The 19,813-nt window shown below is 39.8% G+C and overlaps 2 protein-coding genes across 2 annotated transcripts; both read right to left on the bottom strand.

The window, feature by feature from the left end:
- Positions 1 to 292: 292 nt before the first annotated feature.
- Positions 293 to 13,020, bottom strand: LOC102700960 (lysine--tRNA ligase, chloroplastic/mitochondrial). Its single transcript, XM_006647583.3, has 14 exons — positions 12,544 to 13,020; positions 12,189 to 12,401; positions 10,717 to 10,828; positions 9,729 to 9,837; positions 9,190 to 9,247; positions 8,806 to 8,874; positions 6,691 to 6,798; positions 6,270 to 6,362; positions 5,979 to 6,083; positions 4,977 to 5,183; positions 3,613 to 3,707; positions 1,915 to 2,005; positions 876 to 1,049; positions 293 to 759 (listed from the first exon to the last, which is right to left on the bottom strand). Exons 1-14 carry the CDS (start codon positions 12,778 to 12,780, stop codon positions 667 to 669), a joined length of 1,764 nt encoding a protein of 587 aa, XP_006647646.1. The 5' UTR covers positions 12,781 to 13,020; the 3' UTR covers positions 293 to 666.
- A 1,949-nt stretch (positions 13,021 to 14,969) lies between these two features.
- On the bottom strand, positions 14,970 to 17,487 carry LOC102700682 (probable phospholipid hydroperoxide glutathione peroxidase). Its single transcript, XM_015833414.2, has 6 exons — positions 17,199 to 17,487; positions 16,877 to 16,953; positions 16,155 to 16,216; positions 15,894 to 16,012; positions 15,320 to 15,487; positions 14,970 to 15,224 (listed from the first exon to the last, which is right to left on the bottom strand). The coding sequence occupies exons 1-6, from the start codon at positions 17,448 to 17,450 to the stop codon at positions 15,192 to 15,194; spliced, it is 711 nt and encodes a 236-aa protein (XP_015688900.2). The 5' UTR covers positions 17,451 to 17,487; the 3' UTR covers positions 14,970 to 15,191.
- Positions 17,488 to 19,813: the final 2,326 nt, after the last annotated feature.

Raw genomic sequence — 19,813 nt, 5'->3', positions numbered from 1 at the left:
TGCAAGCGCGAGGCGAGACTCCTTTTCCTGCCAGTGCGTTTCTCCGCTCGTGGCCTCTGACAAATCTGAGGAACGAGTGGATTGCAGAAGAACCGAGAGTCTTGCAGAGCTACTCGGTCCGGCGCTCTCTCTCTTTCAGATCGGCGTTTTTTCTACGTGGAGCGATGAAGCTACACGCCACGGTGTTGCACTGTGAATGGCCTAAGGGAGAACGAGAGTTGGCGTACAAAAGCATGTGCTGCCATACCTTGGTAGGGCACGCAATGCAGAGCCATCAGCCGAGGGGAGAAAACCCTCGTCTCAGAAATAGACGTTTATATTTACAGCAGGCGTACGGACTTTATAAATCCGTGCAATGTGCAACACTTTGTACCTCTGAAACGTAGCAAGAGATCATGATAGTGGATGGAAACGATACATTCATAGTTTACTGACTGAGAAATTGTTCTGGGAAACAATACTAAAAAATCAAAATTAATGCCTGTTTTTCCATGGTCTGGCTGGACTCTTGATCCTCGGCTATAACTACTTGTAAGACAATCTAACAGCCAAAAAAAATGATGATGCCGTATATTCAAGAAATTAACAAGCACACAAGGGCACCGAACATTTCTTCGATGGCCCAATATACTGCCAACTCTTGTATCTGTTACCCGAGCAGAAGTGCTATTGTTGAATCTTCAGGACTGGAAAGGCAATAACATCCCTTATACTCGCCGAGTTGGTCAAAAGCATTACTAGTCGATCGATTCCAAGGCCCTAAAATTTGAAAAATCCAAAACAAATTAGACCACATAAACCACACAATGGTAATGTAACTTTAAAACTGGCAGCAAGTTGAAAATACTTATTTCAAGCCTTTTTACAGGACGTACCATTCCAGAAGCAGGTGGCATTCCGTATTCAAGGGATGTCAGGAAGTCTTCGTCTAAGGAAACTTCATAGGAAAAATCATCGTCATCATCCTTGCCCTCGTTAGATTTTACCTCCTTATTCATTGCAGCACGTTTAGCATTGTGCTGTTTAATTTGATTTTCAAAACGACCCCTCTGCACATTAAAGGTCATTTTGAACACTGTAAAAAGTCATATGTGATTCAAGACATGAAAATACTTGTGCATAAATAATTAACCTCCCCTCCCTCCTTCATCCCCTCCCCCCCCCCCCCCCCCCCCCCCCTCCACAAAAAAGAAAAAGAAAGATGACTCTGGTAATATGAGTTCTTTGAGGGCATGTTTGAAGGGCTTTTTTAGGTGTAGCAGGGTAGAGTGGTAGTGCACCAAGCAACTAGCTATGCGTGCTAACCATATCTGGCCTCTGAATTTCAAGCTTGATAAACCCTCCAAATACAAGCTCAAAAAGACGGGCAATAATGCAAAAATACCACTAGATAATACGTGTACTGCAAATCAAGCACTTTCAACCAGCACTCCAACAGGCTACTTCTAGTTTAATCCAAAGTTGAACACATGGTGGTAGTGATCAGTGGAACAATAATTTTGGAAATAGCAAGGTGCTTTCCACATGACTCAAAACATTCCATAGCGCCCCATCATTTGCGTTTTTGATGGAAAAAGCCAAATGACATATTTGCAAATAAAAAATAATTTATGAATAAAACTTTAATATATGTATTCTTGCCGATCTGAAAGCAAAGGCTGAAAAGTAAACTGTAATGAAAAAAACCCAAAATCAACTTCAAATTTAAGGTTAAAAATTCAAATTTTAGCTTATAAGCATAAGCGGAAGTGAAAAGATGAGGCCCAAGTATTTTCAAAGCTGACTGCTGAAATGGTGCTGATGATCAGTACTTGCACCTACTAATACCAAAGTTTATCAACTTTGCGAGCCAATATACAGGGAGATTCTACTAACAGAGACATGCATTAAGAAGAAAAAAAGGCATATCTGTACCTGATCAATTGGATCTGTGAGCTCAGAAAATGCATTACCAATCTCACGACCACATATGAAAAGTTCAAATCGCTCAGTAAGACCAGCACACCTACAGCAAGAGAACAGAAATATTATGATAATTCGCAATTGCAATGTGATTAAAATCGACTGTGCTCTGAACATCAAATAAGCAATATGAATAATTCATAATCTTGAGGACATCAGTTCCGAGTAACATAGTATTTTGAGTTTTGACAGCGATATGTAACTATAAATGAATGCAGAAAATTGAGGAACTTTGACCAGAACAGAAGCATCACTTAATAATCCTTTGGCCCTTAGCAGTACAACTTTACTAACATGGATGGAGATGGACCCAGTGGGCGCACTGCATCCAAATGAACCTATGATTTGAATGAAAAATATGATATAAAAAATAAGTACCCAGTTGCTATGCCTTTTGTTGTCTTGAACACTCGATTGATCTTTAGTTTGATGGTTGCCTGCATACAGCCAGACGAGGATCCTCTGAACTCAGTCAAATGCTTTGAATCACTAACATGTGGGCCACTTGGTTATGGACCCATATGTCAGTGACTATAAAGGCATCAAAACTCAACTTAGAGGATCTCTTTCCCATACAGTCTACTGACTTCAGTTTCTGGCTAGCGCAAACTTTAACACTGATATCAGGTTGACTCAGTGACAAAAGGTATTCCCTCTGTTCCAAAATATAAGAATTGCTAGGTTGTTAGCAAATAGTAAGGCTAGCACAAAAGGTTCCTTTTTAGTCACTTCAGTGATCAGTTTTAGAATTTTGAATAGCTCAGATTCCTTTTCCAAACATCTGATTGGTTATGGAATTATATGAAATGATGGGAACCAGTGCAGGGATGCTTATATTGTGATACAAAACTTGAATCCTAGAAATGCTTATATTTTGGAATGGAGAGAGTAGGTAGTGACAATGGAGAGTCAGAGTGATCTATTACATTCATGAAACATGGGAATGGGGAAATGTGAAGATAATTTAAGAAGTCTTAGTTATCACTGTCCTGTCAAACTATATTTGAGTTTCCTGTGTCACAAATAATTTGGCCCCATTTTGAACACCACAATCACAGGATTTTAGAAGAAAACTAAGAGGAAACAGCTCGATTCCCTCATGAAAAGAGAAATTATCCTTCACCCCAAATGGGGCCTTAGTATTCTGGATAAGCACCGACTGGTGAATGGTGAGGCATAAGGAATCAGAGTATAAATAATGGTACTTGAATAACAGCAAGTCTACCCCAGACCTATTATGCAAACTGTACATTTCATTTACTCCCTCCGTCCCAAAATGTAGCTACCTAGGACTGCACGGGACATCAGATGTTCCATCCTGTTCTAGATAGCTACATTTTGGGATGGATGGAGTAGCAGTTTTACTTGAGATTGGTTCTCTTCATATTCAAAGCCAGATCTGAACACCGACAGACTGGTGTAGATGTAGTTCAGAGATTCGGTTCATATTGATCATTCTTTAACTCATTCTAGATGTCAGAAAAATATTTACAAGCACACTAGCATGAAATCTACTAATCATAGTGTAGGTTCTGCTCTGAAGTCTGAAATGAGTCTGGTAACAAAAACATAAGAGATTTTGCCAACAAAATTTAATGAGTATTTCCAGAAAAGTAGCTTTTACTAAATTAATGTCTATCTTGCAATTACCTCCGATGTGCTTTTGCCAATGGTGATATCTCAACTGGGTAGTCGAGAACAAATGTTGGCTGTACCAGACTTGATTCAACAACAGTCTCAAAGACCTGGCATTTGATGTAAAATTATAAAATTGTTACTCTTCATGACAAACAATTAGCTCAGTCAGACAAGATGAACACTTTAGTGTGCAGTTTAGGAGTATTAAATATAGACTGATAACAAAACTAATCACATAAATAAAGACTATTTTATTAGACAAATTTTTTAAGCCTAATTAATCCATGATTAGCAAATGTTTACTGTAGCATCACCTTCGCTAATCATGGACTAATTAGGCTCAATAGATTCGTCTCGCGAAATAGTCCAAAGTATGGGGTGGGTTTTATTAATAATCTATATTTAATACTTTTCATTAGTGTCCAAACATTCGATGTAACAGGGACTAAAAAAAGTTGAAGGGAAACAAACAGGGTCTAAGTAACAATGTTATCTGATCGTCCGATTAATCGCGATTAATCGGGCTAATCGGTCCCCTGACCTCGATCAGGGCATTCTAAATCATCAGGTCGATCAAGTTTCTGATCGTCCGATTAATCGGCGATTAGGGGTGATCAATCGGCCGATCAGCTGCTCCAAACGATCAGGCCGATCAGGATGTTTTGGGCCAGCCTAGAAAATCTTTTGTCACTTAGAATTTTAGTTGGGCCGGCCCATTATTTGTAGGGTTTCTTTCCCTCAAAGGTAAGTACCATCTAACCCTCAAATAATATATCTATTGTTGCATATTATGGTGCACACTGAATAGTATATAGAATTATTATGGTCTGGTAAATATACCGCACTACTGTACCGAGCAGCCTTGATTAATCGGGCTGATCGACGATTAATCGACCTGATCGGTGCCATGGCGATCAGGTCCGATCGGCCGATCAGACAACATTGCTAAGTAATCATGCCAACTTTGCGTCTATATGCAACATTTTGCTTGTTAAAATGTGGCATATAACTCCCCTTCAGTTTGCAAGATTCTAGCCAGAGCATCAGGCATTATGCAATGCCAGAATTCCCAGCAAAAGCATTGCACTAATGATACTACACACCTTAGCAGAGTTTAGATTCTCTAACAAACATTTCACTTTCTTTTGAGTGGCAACACTAGATCCCACATGATACTGTTTTGAACGCTTGTTTCAGACCTACGTTCAGAGTTGGATCATGATAAAAGGAACCCTTGAAATGCTGATGGTTTAAAATGAACTCAAGAACTCGAGTCCAAAACTTAAGGAAGACGAAGAGTTGTCCCTTAAGAAAACTTTGAAGCATCTCCATTGAAAATAAATAATGTCATATAGAAAACAACAGCTTTGAGTTACCTCATTGAGAATATGTCCAACGGATGAACAGGCTTGCAATGAGATATTATCACTGCTTTCTGTTTTGATCCCTAGGAATCCTCTTGCAGCATTTTTGGCAGATTCGACATCTTCTCCAAAACTATTAAAGTCAATTCCAGTTGCTTCCTTGACAAGAGAGTGCATGGTTTCCCTCCTCCATGGTCTTTCAAGGGAGATTTCGGTTCCCTGTTTGGACACATTATTTATCAACAACGAGTGAAAAGAGTCAAGTGTAGAAGTGTTAATATGTAGGTGTTTCAGGAAATTAGGTAGAGAAATGGCAAACTATAGGCCAAAAATCATATTCACACACTATGCTCATTCTCTATTGTGCAGTGTCAATGAATTTTTCTTCGACATTGAATCATGGACAAAATGTGGATAGGTGGAGGAATGGGTTTTCTCCACCTATCCTTGCAGAATTTGGGGACCCTGGTAGTTGGAGATGGAGAGAGGGAGAGAGATAGAGGGAACCAAGTCTTTTGAGTAAGAATGAGCATCAGCCATCAATCCCCTTCTACCCCTCATTTACATAACCTACATAACATAGAGCCATTTAGGTAGACTACAAGGGAAATATCTAGACATATTCCCTGAGAACATTCTGAGGTATATTCCTGGGGGTACATTCCTTAGGGGGATTTGTCTTCCCCAGCAATCTTATTTTGCAAAAAAAAATTCTAGGGGAATCTACAATGCAATTGTTTAGGACTAGAACTGCTTTTATAGCATGCCCAAGTGCCTATCTGCATATGGCCTCCAGATCAGGAAACATCAGTACAGCAGCAAGGTGTGGATAATTGCTAATGAACTTTACATAGATACAAAAAAAGAACAAATTCAGTACTAAAGGAAATGGTAAAGGCAATGAAGATGATATGATTCTGCTCTGATATGTGTCCAGTTGATCCAAAATAATAGGGAAAAATGCAGGGCAAATATATATTGTATTAGTTACTACGGTGGATTATAGATTCATACCTGATAATCAACCCTGAGCTTGCCATGAGTAGCCATTGCGCATCTAGTAACAATTTCCTCAGCCAAATTCATCATGCTTTCATAGTCTGAATATGCTTCATACATCTAGCTTCCAAATACAAGACAACAAGTCAGACCTCATTTAAAGTAGAGCACATTTATGCAACAAAAATGGAACAGATAGAAACATGGAAGGTGCACTTGTAGATAAAACAAATAAGCTACAACCTACAGGTAGGACAAAGAAAACATATGATATGCACAAATAGGTGAAAAAGATCAATTCTTTACCTCAATCGTGGTAAATTCAGGATTATGGCGAGTAGAAATGCCTTCATTCCTGAATATTCTTCCAAGCTCATAAACTTTCTCAAGCCCTCCAACCTGCATTTTTTTGATAGTACTGAATGGTAAATACATACAAAACAGATGCTTGTAAATAGCTTTTTAAAATTACAGCTACACAATATACAGTTCTCCAAAAATGATGTTCTAACATGATAGGATTAACATGGTATAACAAGCATATGATGGTACATGTTAGATCTGATGTTTGCACACTCACAGGAAGTCAGGAATCATATCCAATACTATTTGGTGGACTAATTGAAATGGAAGTGAATGTATCACAGAAATGAATATTGATACAGATAAGGTCAGAAAAATGACGTAGCTGACAACGGAAGAATGAAAACTGAAAATAATCTTGTACCAGCATCCTTTTCAAATGCAGTTCTGTTGCAATCCTCAAGAAAAGATCTCTTTGCAGTGAGTTATGGTGGGTTATAAATGGTCTTGCTTCCGCACCACCTGCTGCTCCCTGTTTAGCCCGTCTCAAAAAAGAAAAAGGACAAGATGACATTAATAATGACCAACCAAAAGTCAAATAGTAGAAAGCAAACACTGGATAAGTCCATTTTACCAGCGCTGCTGCCACCCCCATCCCATGCCCAGGCCAAAAAATAAAAAGAGATCCCAAAGTTCATGTGACCTTTAACCACAAAACCATGGTACTTACACTCAATCCATCAAAAAAACAGATAACATGACCGACATAGATTGATTCCAATTCTGGTGACACAGCATCTGAGGTAGTCTGTGTGCTGAGTGCTAGTATGAATACTATTGAGTCAGTGATGTGTGCTGAGTGCTAGTATGAATACTATTGAGTCAGTGAGTAAAACATTTTGCATTTTCTACCTAAGTCACTTGTGCTGGGTAGTTTATGTGCTGAGTGCAGTACTGCAGTCTATATGCTGAGTGCTTAACCAAGCAAGAGCATCCTTTCTGTTTACAAAAAAAGGTAACAGAAACCTGTGCGCAGTGAGACAATTTCACTCACCTGCACAAGCAGATTAAGACGGTATTCTTCCGTTGTGTTACATTATGATTAATGCTACCACCTACCAAGATTAAAATGCATCCAACAAGAAACAGAATATTAACTATTATCCTTGCTGCATAGTGCGTAGATATCCTTGCCTATGAATTAGACTATGTAAGTCTAAGCTAAAATTAGGATATGTTTGGTTCTAGGGATGAGATGGGTTGGGATAGAGTCAACCCATCCCTGACCCTGTTTGGTTGGTGGATAGGTGGGATGGGTTGGTCCCAGGAGAGGAATATTCCTCTCAGATCCAGGTTCAACCCATCTCACCAAAACGGTGAGACGAATCCGTTCCAGGACAACCACGACGCATAGAGGGGGTGTCCATTTTATTTATTAAATTTATTTAAAATATATTACATGCATAAATATACATCCAATTACTTTAGGTTATTCATATATTAATCCTAGTATTTAATATGTTATTTTGGATGTGAGAGGTAACATTTATCCCATCTTATCCCTTCAACCAAACAAAAAACAGGTCCAACTCATCCCATCTCATCCCTACCACCAAACAAAAAACAGGGATTAACTCATCCATCCAACCAAACAGAAAAACAGAACCAACCCATCCTACAATCTAGGGATGGATCCAACCCAACCCACCTCATCCACGAATCAAACGCATCCTTAGAGAATCTTCAGATGTATTAGTTCTACTATATGTAGGTTTTGCCAAGCTCAGATTTTGAGTAGAACAAATTGGAGATATGGTTGTATGTTGGTTTACATGCTCAGTTCACAGTTAGGACTTAAAATAGGATTGCCAGAGCCATAGCATGTGAGGCAGACTTCCTTTTTTTTTTGGCGAAACTGAAAATTAATTTATTTTAGAGGATGTCAACACTGTAGCAAAAATGCGGTAATCTCGACCACATGGTTAGGTGTGATACCTTAGTTGGATAAGAGACTCTAAACACAAAAATATTACCTTCAGAGAAAACTTTGAGCAACGGCACCAAAATTGAAGATAATGTTCCATCAAAAGCAAGAAAAACATCTTGCCTTACTCATCTAGCTTTTTACCAAATAAAGGACAGAGTGTGGTTGGGTAAAAAGAATACAAACATGCACCAAATCAGGTCAGCAGAGAGGCCTTGCTTTATATTTCGCCCCACTTTGCTCTGTTGACATTAACCTTAAGTAGAAAGAGAGCAGCGAAAGTTTTATAATCAAGTTACAGTATACACTGTTTACATAATATTTTGGATCAATGTGGTCTCTAACATGAACCTTTAACCTTTAGTGTTGTATAAATATATCAGTGAAATAAATAGTACATTATTATATAACATCAGAACATTTTTCATGGTAAATAATGGTTTCAGATACTCATGACAAATTCAACTACCATTTTTCATGGTATTTTTCCTCTTACCAGGTCAGCAAAAGAGTAAGTAAACTGACAAGGAATTTAAGAATATGCATAGAGCGCACCTGTAGAACTGGCGTTTCAACTTCTATGAAGCCAAATGATTCCATTGTCTTGCGGATTTCAGAAACAACCTATGGGGCAAAACGTAGCTCAGACAACCTGATGACTTGGTGAATCACAAATCATGCAATCTCAATAATGAATCACAAGTTTACATCCCTAGTACTATTTATCAAAAATGGGGGATTTAGTGAAATAAGGACATAAGGTTTCACATCCCACGATCTCCCTATTGCCTCTCAAACAGATTTTTTTTACTGTGCTGCATAAATCATTTACAGCAAAACATCATTAAACAAGTCAACTTTTTCATTTATATAGTTCACGAATTTGTCTCAATCAAAACTAAAAGGCCATCAAGCACTCCATGCGGTCAAAGTCACTACCTTCGCTCTGGTTCGGAATACATCAGCAACCTCAGGATTTGCAATCATGTCAACATACCTATTATTGTACAAGTAAAACACAGTATATGTTATATGTTGGAACAAAGGAACAGCAGTTTCTACAGGTACAAAAACAATGGTATCAGTACTCATAATAAGTGATTCAGGTTTAATCAAGTATAAAAAGCCTGTATCTAATACTCAACTTAGCACCCATCATTTTTAACAGGGTATAAGCAAATGGAGGTAATAGATAAATATATTAAAAACGCCTGATATGGTTCAGATATATTCTGAGTGAAGATTTGCCACATCTACATTTCGTCAGGCACGCCGGCAACCATAAAGCAGAATATTTAGTGTGCTATGAAACTATTATAATAAAAAAAGAATATAATAACAAAAGAACTTTCCAAAGTAGGTTAATGAAACTAGAAACAACTAAATCAAAACATTCTAAGGTCGCAACTCATTGTAGATGCAGTGATTGTTCCTTTGCTTGAAGAAAAGAAAAAGGAAAACCCAAAACAAAAGCAAACCTTTGGCGATACCGCTTGTCCACATCAGTTAAGCCATGGTACTTATCAGGTAGTGGGAGTAAGGATTTTGTAAGGATTTCAAAGTTTTTCACGTAAACAGATAGTTCCCCTGCAGCAAAGTTCACCAAATGAAACAAGAGCATAGACCATTAACTCATTATAACAGAACAATAGTCATGCTGAATTAATACCACTAAGACATATGTGATTTATTACTAGTTATCGATAGCAGAGTTGAAATAAATTATGGCTTATATTGAGTAGCTTCAGCTTCAAAATGCCTATAATTCCAGGGTATAAATATAGCTTAGAAATTCGTGGAGAATTCTGCACACTTTTAATACTATACTTGGGCATGCCCCTAGCACCAAGGACAGTCCTTCATATTGTGTACTCCATATGTTCTCTATTAATTGATATTGACATTATTCAACTTTAAACTTTAACCGCTTGTCTTTTTTAAAAAAAAACTTGAAAGTATATTATATTATTAAATAATGTGGTGTCATAAATATTCCTATATAACTTTAAGTCATCATAATATAATCATTTATAAGTATTTGTGGTCAAAATGAGATGGCCGTAGTCAACACTGACAATTATTCAAGAACAGTAGTAGCATCTGTCATCTTTCTGATTTTCCGTTCTTTCTAGACACTCGTTACCAATTGATTTTCCTTTCTGAAACAGTAGTGGACTAGTCTAGTTAAACGATAATCAGATAAGTATACGACAACTCACTACAATTTACACAATGAACGCTTTTTAAATGGAGAGTTAAATAGAATTTCAGCAGTGCGATGGTGAAACAGCAGGAGCCTGACTTGCAATTTTGATGTTCAAATCTTGGGAGGAAAATAATCGTAGAAGTGTACTTCTAAAAATATTTGCAATTATGCAAAGTTATGTCATATGCTGAATAGCAGGTTTGTAAGTGTCACCATGCACATAACAGAATAGACAGTATAAAGGATTTATTTTACCAAACCTTTTTCTGTCTTTTTTATGGACCCATTTGCACCTATGATATCACCGATATCAATAAACGACTTCAGTTGTTCAAACTGCTCTTCAGTAAGGCTGTCTTTCTCGCAGTAAAGCTACCAATTGACAAAAGGAAGTGTTAAAAATATTGACATGAACAAGAAATGTTTTGAACTATAAAAAGATCAATGTAAGATTACATAGACAATAGTCACAAGAAATGCAAAAATAAACTTCAGGGCATGATTTACAGTACTATTTCATTCTTTATAGAAACAAGCCTAGCTCCACTGGGAACTGGGAAGGTCAAGTTCATTCAGAATAAGACAGCTTTCCCTAAGGGTTTGGTGCCTTCCTCAGCTTGTACATAAAACTAGCTTGCAAATGTAGCATTGTCAGGCAACATATTCACGTACATACAACGTATTCTCATATGAAGCAGCAAAAGTACTGAAGCTCACCTAATGAATTTGCATATATGACTAAGGCCGTGTTCGTTTCCATGGTGTAAGTTAACTTATCCCGGCACGGAAAACGTAGTAATAGATTAGTACATAATTAATTAATTATTATTAAAAAATATAAAATAGATTAATATGATTTTTTAAAACAACTTTTCTATAAAAAAATTTTGCAAAAAATACACCGTTTAGCAGTTCGGGAAGCGTGTGCGCAGGAAACGAGATGGATAAGTTAACTTATCCATGGGTCGAACGCGGCCTAAGAGTGATAAGCCAGAGCTACCAAGCAAACTCATTCAAATGTAAGAAAGGATTTGGATTGGATCATGCCAAACTGGTAATTGGCCAACAACATTCACATACATATATCCTAAGCTAAACTTGATAAATACTCAGCATTAAATACAGATTTTGTCACATTCAGACATACAAATATTCTGAACATCAACTCGATAATAATAACATAACAAACCTTTAGTTTCAGGGTTCAACAGGTCAAAAAATTATTTCATGGTTCAAGTAGAGAAAATTATTATTTGACTTGTCAAACAATTAAAACCATACTAGATCCCTACATGTATGCTCAGCTTGTTGTTCCTGTGCTATACTTTTTTAACTTGCTGCGAAATTACAAAATGTGTTTGTTTTATAGATCAAACTGAGGTTGGACAAAATAATGTTATTCAAATGACATATGTGTTCCAATCGTTTCATATTTTGGAACATAGTACTGTTATTGTTTTGCAGCATAGACTTAAAAACATAGTTTGCCAAATGCCAAAATGTCTAAATGCAGTTGCCACAAATGAGATTATCATGAATTCATGATCCACCACAATACAAAAGAATCTCAAGCAATTGGAATCTGGACAAAAGATATCACTACTGGAATGGGAAAGCCACAACTACAATTATCAAATTTGGCAACAGAAATTTCTATAGATAATATGTATCTGATTTACACCCTACGCTCGATTAGCAAAACCAGGCAAGTAATTCATTAGAAAGAACAAACCTGAATAGTCCCAGAATCATCTCTTATGGTCATAAAAACCAGTTTTCCAAATGCTCTTCGGGCCACAATCCTCCCAGCAATGGACACAGACACGTCAGCACAGACCTCGCCATTCTCGAGATGAGTATACCCATCCTGAAGCTCCTTGGTAGTGTGAGTCCTGTTCCACTTGTATGCGTACGGTTCGTAGCCCTTCCCTCTCAGCTCCTCAACCTAGCAAACCACACAAGCAATTGATCCGTCGTCCCAAGCCGCAAGCAAGATAACGGTATCAAACATAGACAAGGGGAAGCAGAGTGTGCTTGCGCGACGGAGTTGAAAGTACAGCCGAGGGAAGTGTTGGCGAGAAACTGACCTTTTTGAGGCGAATGGCGCGGATGGATTCGCGGTCGGAGGTGGAGGTGGACGAGGAGGCGCTTCGGCGGCGCCGGTCCTGAGGCGGGGGCGGGGGCGGCTTCGTGGTGGCGGCGGCGGGGGAGCAGCAGCGGACATGGAGGGAGAGGGGCCTCACGGCTGGGGCGGCCTTGGCGGCGCGGGAGGCCGTGAAGCTGAGAAGATTGGATGAAGCCCTCCACACCCGCAGCGCCTCCATTCCCCGTCCTTCGCGTCGCCGGACGGGCGGGCGGGTTCGCGAAGGGAGGCTCACCGGAGGCGGAAGCGGCCCTCCCTCGCGGGATGGATGGAGATCGGCGCGGCGGGCGAGCTAGCGAGAACACCGGAGTCGAGGCCGGGGAAACGGCCCTTGGACACCGCCGCTGCTCGCACCTCGCAGGCTGCAGTGCACTGATGGAGTTCAGCGCGGCGCGACGGCGCAGGCAGCAGAGGAGACGGATGGATGAGTGCCGAGGGGGTGGGGGGAGATGATCAGATGAGAGATCGATTGACTAACAGGGCCGCGAGCGCAGAATCGTCGAAGAGGCCCATTAAACTTGAAGTGTACCGGTACGGGCTTGGCTTTTCTCGTCACATTCTCGATCAGCTAATAAGCCCACGATATATGATAATGAAAGTACCTTCATTCCTATTAGTAAATATATAAGTATTTTGAGGTTTTTACAATTTCTTCTCTTTTAGGCTCTGTTCGGTTATTCTTCAAGAGGGAGGATTAGAGAGGATTGAGGGGAAATAATTTCACACCACAATAGGTGTGAAATAAATCTCTCTCTAATTCATTTAAATCCTCTTGTGATTGGGATTAACCGACAAGGCCTTACGGAAAATGCTAGAGGACGTGATCGGGTTCCCATCCCCGCATGGTAAGCTGGATGATCAACATTCGATTGTGAACCTAAACCTTCATGACATTTGAAAACTAAGCGGGAACTTTGATGATTTCACCTTTGTTTACATTAGCAGATTGGGTAATAAGGTAGCTCATGTATGTGGTAAACAGGTGACGAGAGAGCAGCCGTTGCCGGAGTGGTATTCAAATCCCCCAATCGCTCTCCAAAACCTGGTTGATCTTGATTGTAATACGGCTACCATGTTTTAAAATGAAGTTCCCGTTGACCTTAAAAAAGACTAATTAACATCACTAGAAATCTACAGAGTTACACGGAAATAGCTCGGGCCGACGTGCAACGAGCTAAGAGCCCAGCGATTCACATGCAGGAAAGGCATACTAGACAGAAACTCAGCTTGGACATTCTTAATGCTTCAGTTACATGCAACTTCTTGTACTGTGATCCCTATTACATGCGAAGACACATGTTCCATTGTGGTATTTGATCACCACCCCAAACCCATCTGGTTGGACTACTGGAAGATTGCGGCATCCGTATTTATCAATACCGTATACACTGGCGCCTTGGCGGTGGAACCCATCGAGACGCAGGCAGAGTGGAACTGGAACCACACCTAGACGCAAGTACGGGATTAGAGCCCTGCTGAACGATCATATGCACATACCCAATAGTTCTTTGCGACGTGAATGCATGGAACCATGGCTATTCTTGGCGTCGTTCCTTGCCCCTCATATGTGCGGGTGCATATTATCTGTCATCATGGCAGTGACCATTAGAGCCATTGATACGTCGACCCCATCCTCTTATGGCTTGTATATCGTTATCCGTAATGGTATGTCATAATGGTAGATGATGTGAAACACGGTGATTTAAATTGTTGAGCCCCGCCTCACAGAGTTGAAAACCCATTGCTTCACGCCTGCCAAGTCTATTCTGCACAAGCTGAGAGCAAAGGGGCAGAGCAGGAACACATGTTCCAACCTATCGTCCATGTAACAAATAGGGCAGCAGGGATGTGGCGCGTCCTGAGTTGAGTTGGCAACCTGTAGATAGACAATCGTGTGCAGCTTGCCAAAGATTAATCTTCATTTTCCCAAGTGCATTGAGCCCTCTCCCTTTGCTGATCTGAGCACCGGGCACTCGAGCAGTGAGGAAAGCGGTCAGATTATAGGCTGATCAGACAGCGTAAAGACTCGCTCAGTTATCGTGTGGCCACGAAGCAAAACCTTCCCCACCGTGTTGGCTAACAGGAATCTGCTATACCTCCTTTGTAGCTTCCTCTTCCAAGTAATTCCTAAGTATTCAGCTTGTCCACATCCCAGGCCTGGGACTCTTTGTTGAATCAGTGGACATTGGGATCAGGGGTCTGACCATTTCAACATTGGGGGTTTGTGTTGGAGAAACTTCTGCTCCTCAAATTCAAATATGCTTCGGGTTTTCAGAGAATATTTGCGGCTTCCTCAGCTCGCCGGCAGCAGGCTGCAAGCCTTTAACGACAGCACAAAGCTAATAAAATATTGAATCATCCGCAACATGCAGATGGAACTTGCTGATCGCAGTCGCAGATCTCAATAACGAACAAAGATACGGGAGATATATTTGCAAGAGAAGTGATACAATAAGCCAACTTCATTACACTTTATACATTACATGGTAGGACTACAGAGCAATTCCAAGCACGGTTTTATTACAACATTATTGGAAGTTCCAAGTGCTCAATGCATGCAGCAGTGTATCTGTTGGGTCCGGTGGTAGGTTTTTAAGAACTTCCAACCAGCTTCTTGATATCCTTCTGTAATATGCACAATGCAATCGCTGTAAGTTAAGGAGAGGAAGCTTCTTGATGAATGCAGCTCAAATTACACCCACTTGGAGCTCAGAGCTTACCTCGATGCTGAGCGGAGAAGTAGTTGGTGCATAGCGCTCCACAACACGCCCCTCTTTGTCGACCAGGAATTTGGAGAAGTTCCATTTGATATTGTCACCAAAAAGACCACCTTTGCTGGACTTCAGAAACTTGTAGATGGGTGCAGTGTTGTCACCATTAACATCAACCTATTAAGATAATGGAAGTTAGAACTCTAGAGCTCACCTCTCTAAACAATAAAAATCAATTAATCATCATCATCACATTATAAACATCCATGATTCTTCGGTGTGATTAAAAGGATAAAACTGGTATCAGGCTTATCAATTGCATACATCACACGAACTGTATAAGAATTGGATAAATACGTCATGGACTTGATGAATTTCCTTTATAAAGTACTACAAATATCTGGAAATACATCACAGGCTACATATGAAAGGGATCACTTTTGGACTGGGATTAATTTTCTTTAAAATATTATGACAGGCTATGGAAGGGGAACATATTCTCAAGTTAATTATTGTTCCTTTCCGCTTGAAAGATAAATTAACAAAAATGCAAGTGGTAGTGGTATAGTTTGCCCAAATTTACCTTGTCAAAAATTGGATACTCGGCCTTGAAGCGGGTGCAAGCAAATTGGACAATCTCCTCATTGCTGCCAGGCTCCTGTCCACCAAACTGGTTGCATGGGAAAGCAAGGATCTCAAAACCTATAGTCAAATCAAATTGCCAATGACATTAGCAATCGGTTGATCATAAACTCAAAAGAAAAGAACCCTATGGGCAATTCAGCACACATAAGAGAGATTCCATGAATGAGGGAATAAATGATGAGATGCATCTAACACTCACCCTGGTCCTTGTACTTCTCATACAACTGGCTCAGCTCCGTGTAGTTGGAATTGGTCAAGCCACTACAATAATGACAGAGAGCAACAATCTTTGTTAATTTAAGGATAACAATATCAATTATATGTTAATACATCTGCATCTTACTGGTCTTTAAAATTAGTACAAAAAATGGTCATCCTCTAAAGCACAGGTATCCCTTAACACACAGAAGACGAGACACAAATAGACATAATTAATGGTATGACAATTTGCACAAACTTTCCAATTGGCAAGAGATCAACATCTTTTTGTCCGGTTAAAACCAACTTATCTGCTACCAGATTGTTTTTCCCGTATATAGATTATCTATATGCAAAGGCTGATCCTCATACCTCAGGGGCAAACACTATCATGGCTCTTTAAAGTTTCATTTAGCATGACATATTTCAAATTTCAATTTGTTTCATATGGAAAACTTGAATGTGTTCCATATGAAATCATATACAATCGGCATCTTTAATTTGCAATGAATGAAAGTTTGATCGAAAACATACACTATATTACGCATCAAATGAGCACATCATTCAGCTTACGCGCTTGATAACACAGTAATAACATTCGATGGAAACGTCTCAACGTGAAGAAGATAAATCGCATTATGCATTCCAGAATAATTTCCATTTTCCAGGCATAAAACAACAAACGTAGAAGCTGTGGAGGTGAGGGAGTGTAATAATTGGTACCACTGAGATGCAACATTGACGATGAGGAGAACTTTCCCCTTGTAGGTGCTCAAGTCCACATCTTTGCCACTTGCATCCTGCAGACACCAAAAGGCAGTCTTTTAAACATTAGGATCACGATTCAAGCAGTATAACCGCATGTAGAAAACTTCCAAAGATTTGGGTAAAAAAAAATCTGCAACTAAAACCAAAATATTGGCTTAAGAATTCCCAAAAGGGCCGAACGGTACTTCCCCTAGAGGGGTATGGGCGAAACAGAGCTTCAGTCTCACTGCTGAAGCCTGAAGGGGACCAGAGGGCAGAGGGGTGTCCAAGTTTTGACCTTGACGGTGAAGTCGTGGACGGATGCGGCGGAGGAGGAGGCGGCCATGCTGAACAGCGCGAATCCGGCGGCGACCGGGCGGACCAGCGGCGAGACGGCGGCGGAGACGCTCGGCGGACGAAGCACGTCGGAAGGGCTAGCGAGGACGCGGTGGCTGTACCGCGGCGGCGCGGAGGGCGGCGGCGGGGAGAGGGGGGCGGCGGTTCGGAGGAGCCGGAGGCGAGAGATGAACGGGGCTGGGCGAGACGGCATCGTGGATCGGTGCGCGCTTTATAGCGGCAAGCAAGTAGTCCGTGTGTGCGCGCTCGGAATATCTTTCTTTCCCTCCCGTGTTGAGGTTTCCCTGCGAAAGCGATGCGCGCAACGGCGCAAGTGTGGACGCGGCGTGGGGGCCTCCCGCGCGCCACGTCCCGCGTCGGGCCGCCACGTGTGAACGGAATCTGGGCTGGTCAGCACGCTCGACTCTACCGTCCGATCGGTATCCGACCGTACATATTGCCAATATTTTCCTTGCTAATTATAGTATTTGCCGACTTTAATAAGTACATATCCTCGTCATTTGAATTGAAGCCAATTATTATCAAAATCCTCGTCATATGACTCTCTCGTATCAACAATTTGGTGCCAAAAATATCCTTGTGTAAGTTTTGGCACTATCTCAAATCAAACATGTTACTAAACTGCAAAAACACATTTAGAACTAATTATGTCTGGAAAGCTCTTTTAAAACACTCAGGGGGCGTATCATTATTTATTGCGTATCATATACATAGTTATAACAAAATTAATGTCTTAATTTTAAATTTTCGTAGGAGCATTAATTTCAGGTTTGGTTATTTGAGGAGCTAAGTTCTTTTCTGGGACAAAGTTTCTATTTTTTTTAAAAAAAAATAGTTGTATATATCCGTTAGATATAGAGGTCAGGTGAAAATACCCTTATAAATTTTTTTTAATACTACAAGCTAAAAAAATGAATGCAAGTACGTGCATAACTCATAGTTTAACACGTTTGTTTTGTTACCACTTATAAATCAAATTTAAACATATATATTTATAAAGTGATATTAGAAATTAATCTATTTTATTGGTTTCTTGAAAATAAGCTGCACTCGCTGTATAATAATCCATTTCCAATTCTTTTTGTACCCTCCACCGTCACATGCAAACATCTTTTATATATTTATCTTCCTTTGATATCTGATATATAGTACTACCTCCGTCCCTAAATATTTAACGATATTGACTTTTTATGCACGTTTGATCATTCGTCTTATTCAAAAAATTTACATAATTATTAATTATTTTTGTATCATTTCATTTATTGTTAAGTATACTTTTATGCATATATATATAGCTTTACATATTTTATAAAAAAAATAAATAAGACAAATGGTCAAACGTATATAAAAAAGTTAATGGCGTTAAACATTTAGAGACGAAGGGAGTACAGTGTGTATACATGTACAAGCAGATAAAACAAAGAGAGGAACTGGACAAGTATAAACCCCAGCATGTACCCTAGGTTTGACCCCGTAGTCGTAGACCACGACATTTTCAATCGGTTTTTTGTGATTGATGTGAGATAAGTGTAATCAATCTTTTATATTGGCGTCCAATCCTTCGTCTTTTTATTTTAATTTATGCTTACAATTAAATTTTAAATTTTTTAATTATAGTTTATTCTGTTAGATCATGTATGTAAAAACTTTATTCATATAACAATTTCGTTTGTAAATGTATTATTTGACTTTTTTATAAAAAAAAACACGGCAAGCCGGCAACTGCGAGATGTGAACAGAAACATAGTGAGCAGGAGTGAAGTTCTGCATGGTCTAGAAGCTAGCGTCTGCCCTCATCGTCGTCATGGATGATAGAACACGGAACGCCGGCCGCAATGCCACCGCGCGTTTTCAGGCCAGGTTCACGTCACTGTTTACTCGAGCAAATTTTATTGCTCGCCTAAATGATGGTGTTTCTTCTTTTCCTTGGATGGCCAGGATTTTTGTTTCTTCCTCACTCTCGAGCCATCGCGTGTGCACAGACGATGAGACGCTTCGGCCGCTCGGCTCGGCGGCCTACGTGACAGCGGGAGAACTGAGAACACCACGCGCTCACATATTATGCTTCTGACGAAGCAGCTAAAGATATTTCTCGCAAGATGTTGCCACTTGCCAAAGTCACCTATACAAGTTGAATATCGTAAGAATGTTAACTGGGTGGTTCATTGACGGGAATTACAGAGCTGAATCTTTCTGTGAAGAAGTTGCGACTTGTGAGGCTAGGGAAGACATGTACTCCCTCTGAGGCCTATGTCCTATATGATTTAGAGTCCATTCAGTTTGAATGATTTTTTAACAGGCAGGGATAGAAAAGGTAGAAAAAAAAAGAATACATGTCCATAACAATCCGTACAACTTATTCCAAGAAATTTGTATGAATGGAAAATTTTCTTATATTTTGTCCTTATAACTTGTAGGGAAGAAAAAAATTACTTTGGTTTTCCTATAATTCCATGAAAACCATTCCATTTTGTCTTATTGAATTTTGGTGTTACCAAAACTACCAGTGGAAACACACAGTAATATGGCGATATTTGAGATATCTTAGTGGGCAAG

Source organism: Oryza brachyantha, chromosome 2 (assembly GCF_000231095.2).
Source record: "Oryza brachyantha chromosome 2, ObraRS2, whole genome shotgun sequence".
Lineage (NCBI taxonomy): Eukaryota > Viridiplantae > Streptophyta > Magnoliopsida > Poales > Poaceae > Oryza > Oryza brachyantha.
This window is presented reverse-complemented; position numbering and strand designations above follow the sequence as displayed.

Bases quoted from the DNA above. Each gene is read 5' to 3' on its own strand.
- LOC102700960 (XM_006647583.3), bottom strand. From the start codon at position 12,780: ATGGAGGCGCTGCGGGTGTGGAGGGCTTCATCCAATCTTCTCAGCTTC. The intron at 9,248-9,728 runs GTTTGCTTTTGT...GTACAATAATAG, and splicing joins GACAAGCGGTATCGCCAAAG to GTATGTTGACATGATTGCAA. The intron at 1,050-1,914 runs GTACAGATATGC...TTTAATGTGCAG, and splicing joins TCACAGATCCAATTGATCAG to AGGGGTCGTTTTGAAAATCA.
- LOC102700682 (XM_015833414.2), bottom strand. From the start codon at position 17,450: ATGCCGTCTCGCCCAGCCCCGTTCATCTCTCGCCTCCGGCTCCTCCGA. The intron at 16,954-17,198 runs GTCAAAACTTGG...TGGTGTCTGCAG, and splicing joins TCCACGACTTCACCGTCAAG to GATGCAAGTGGCAAAGATGT. The intron at 15,488-15,893 runs GTAAATTTGGGC...TTATCTTAATAG, and splicing joins AGTATCCAATTTTTGACAAG to GTTGATGTTAATGGTGACAA.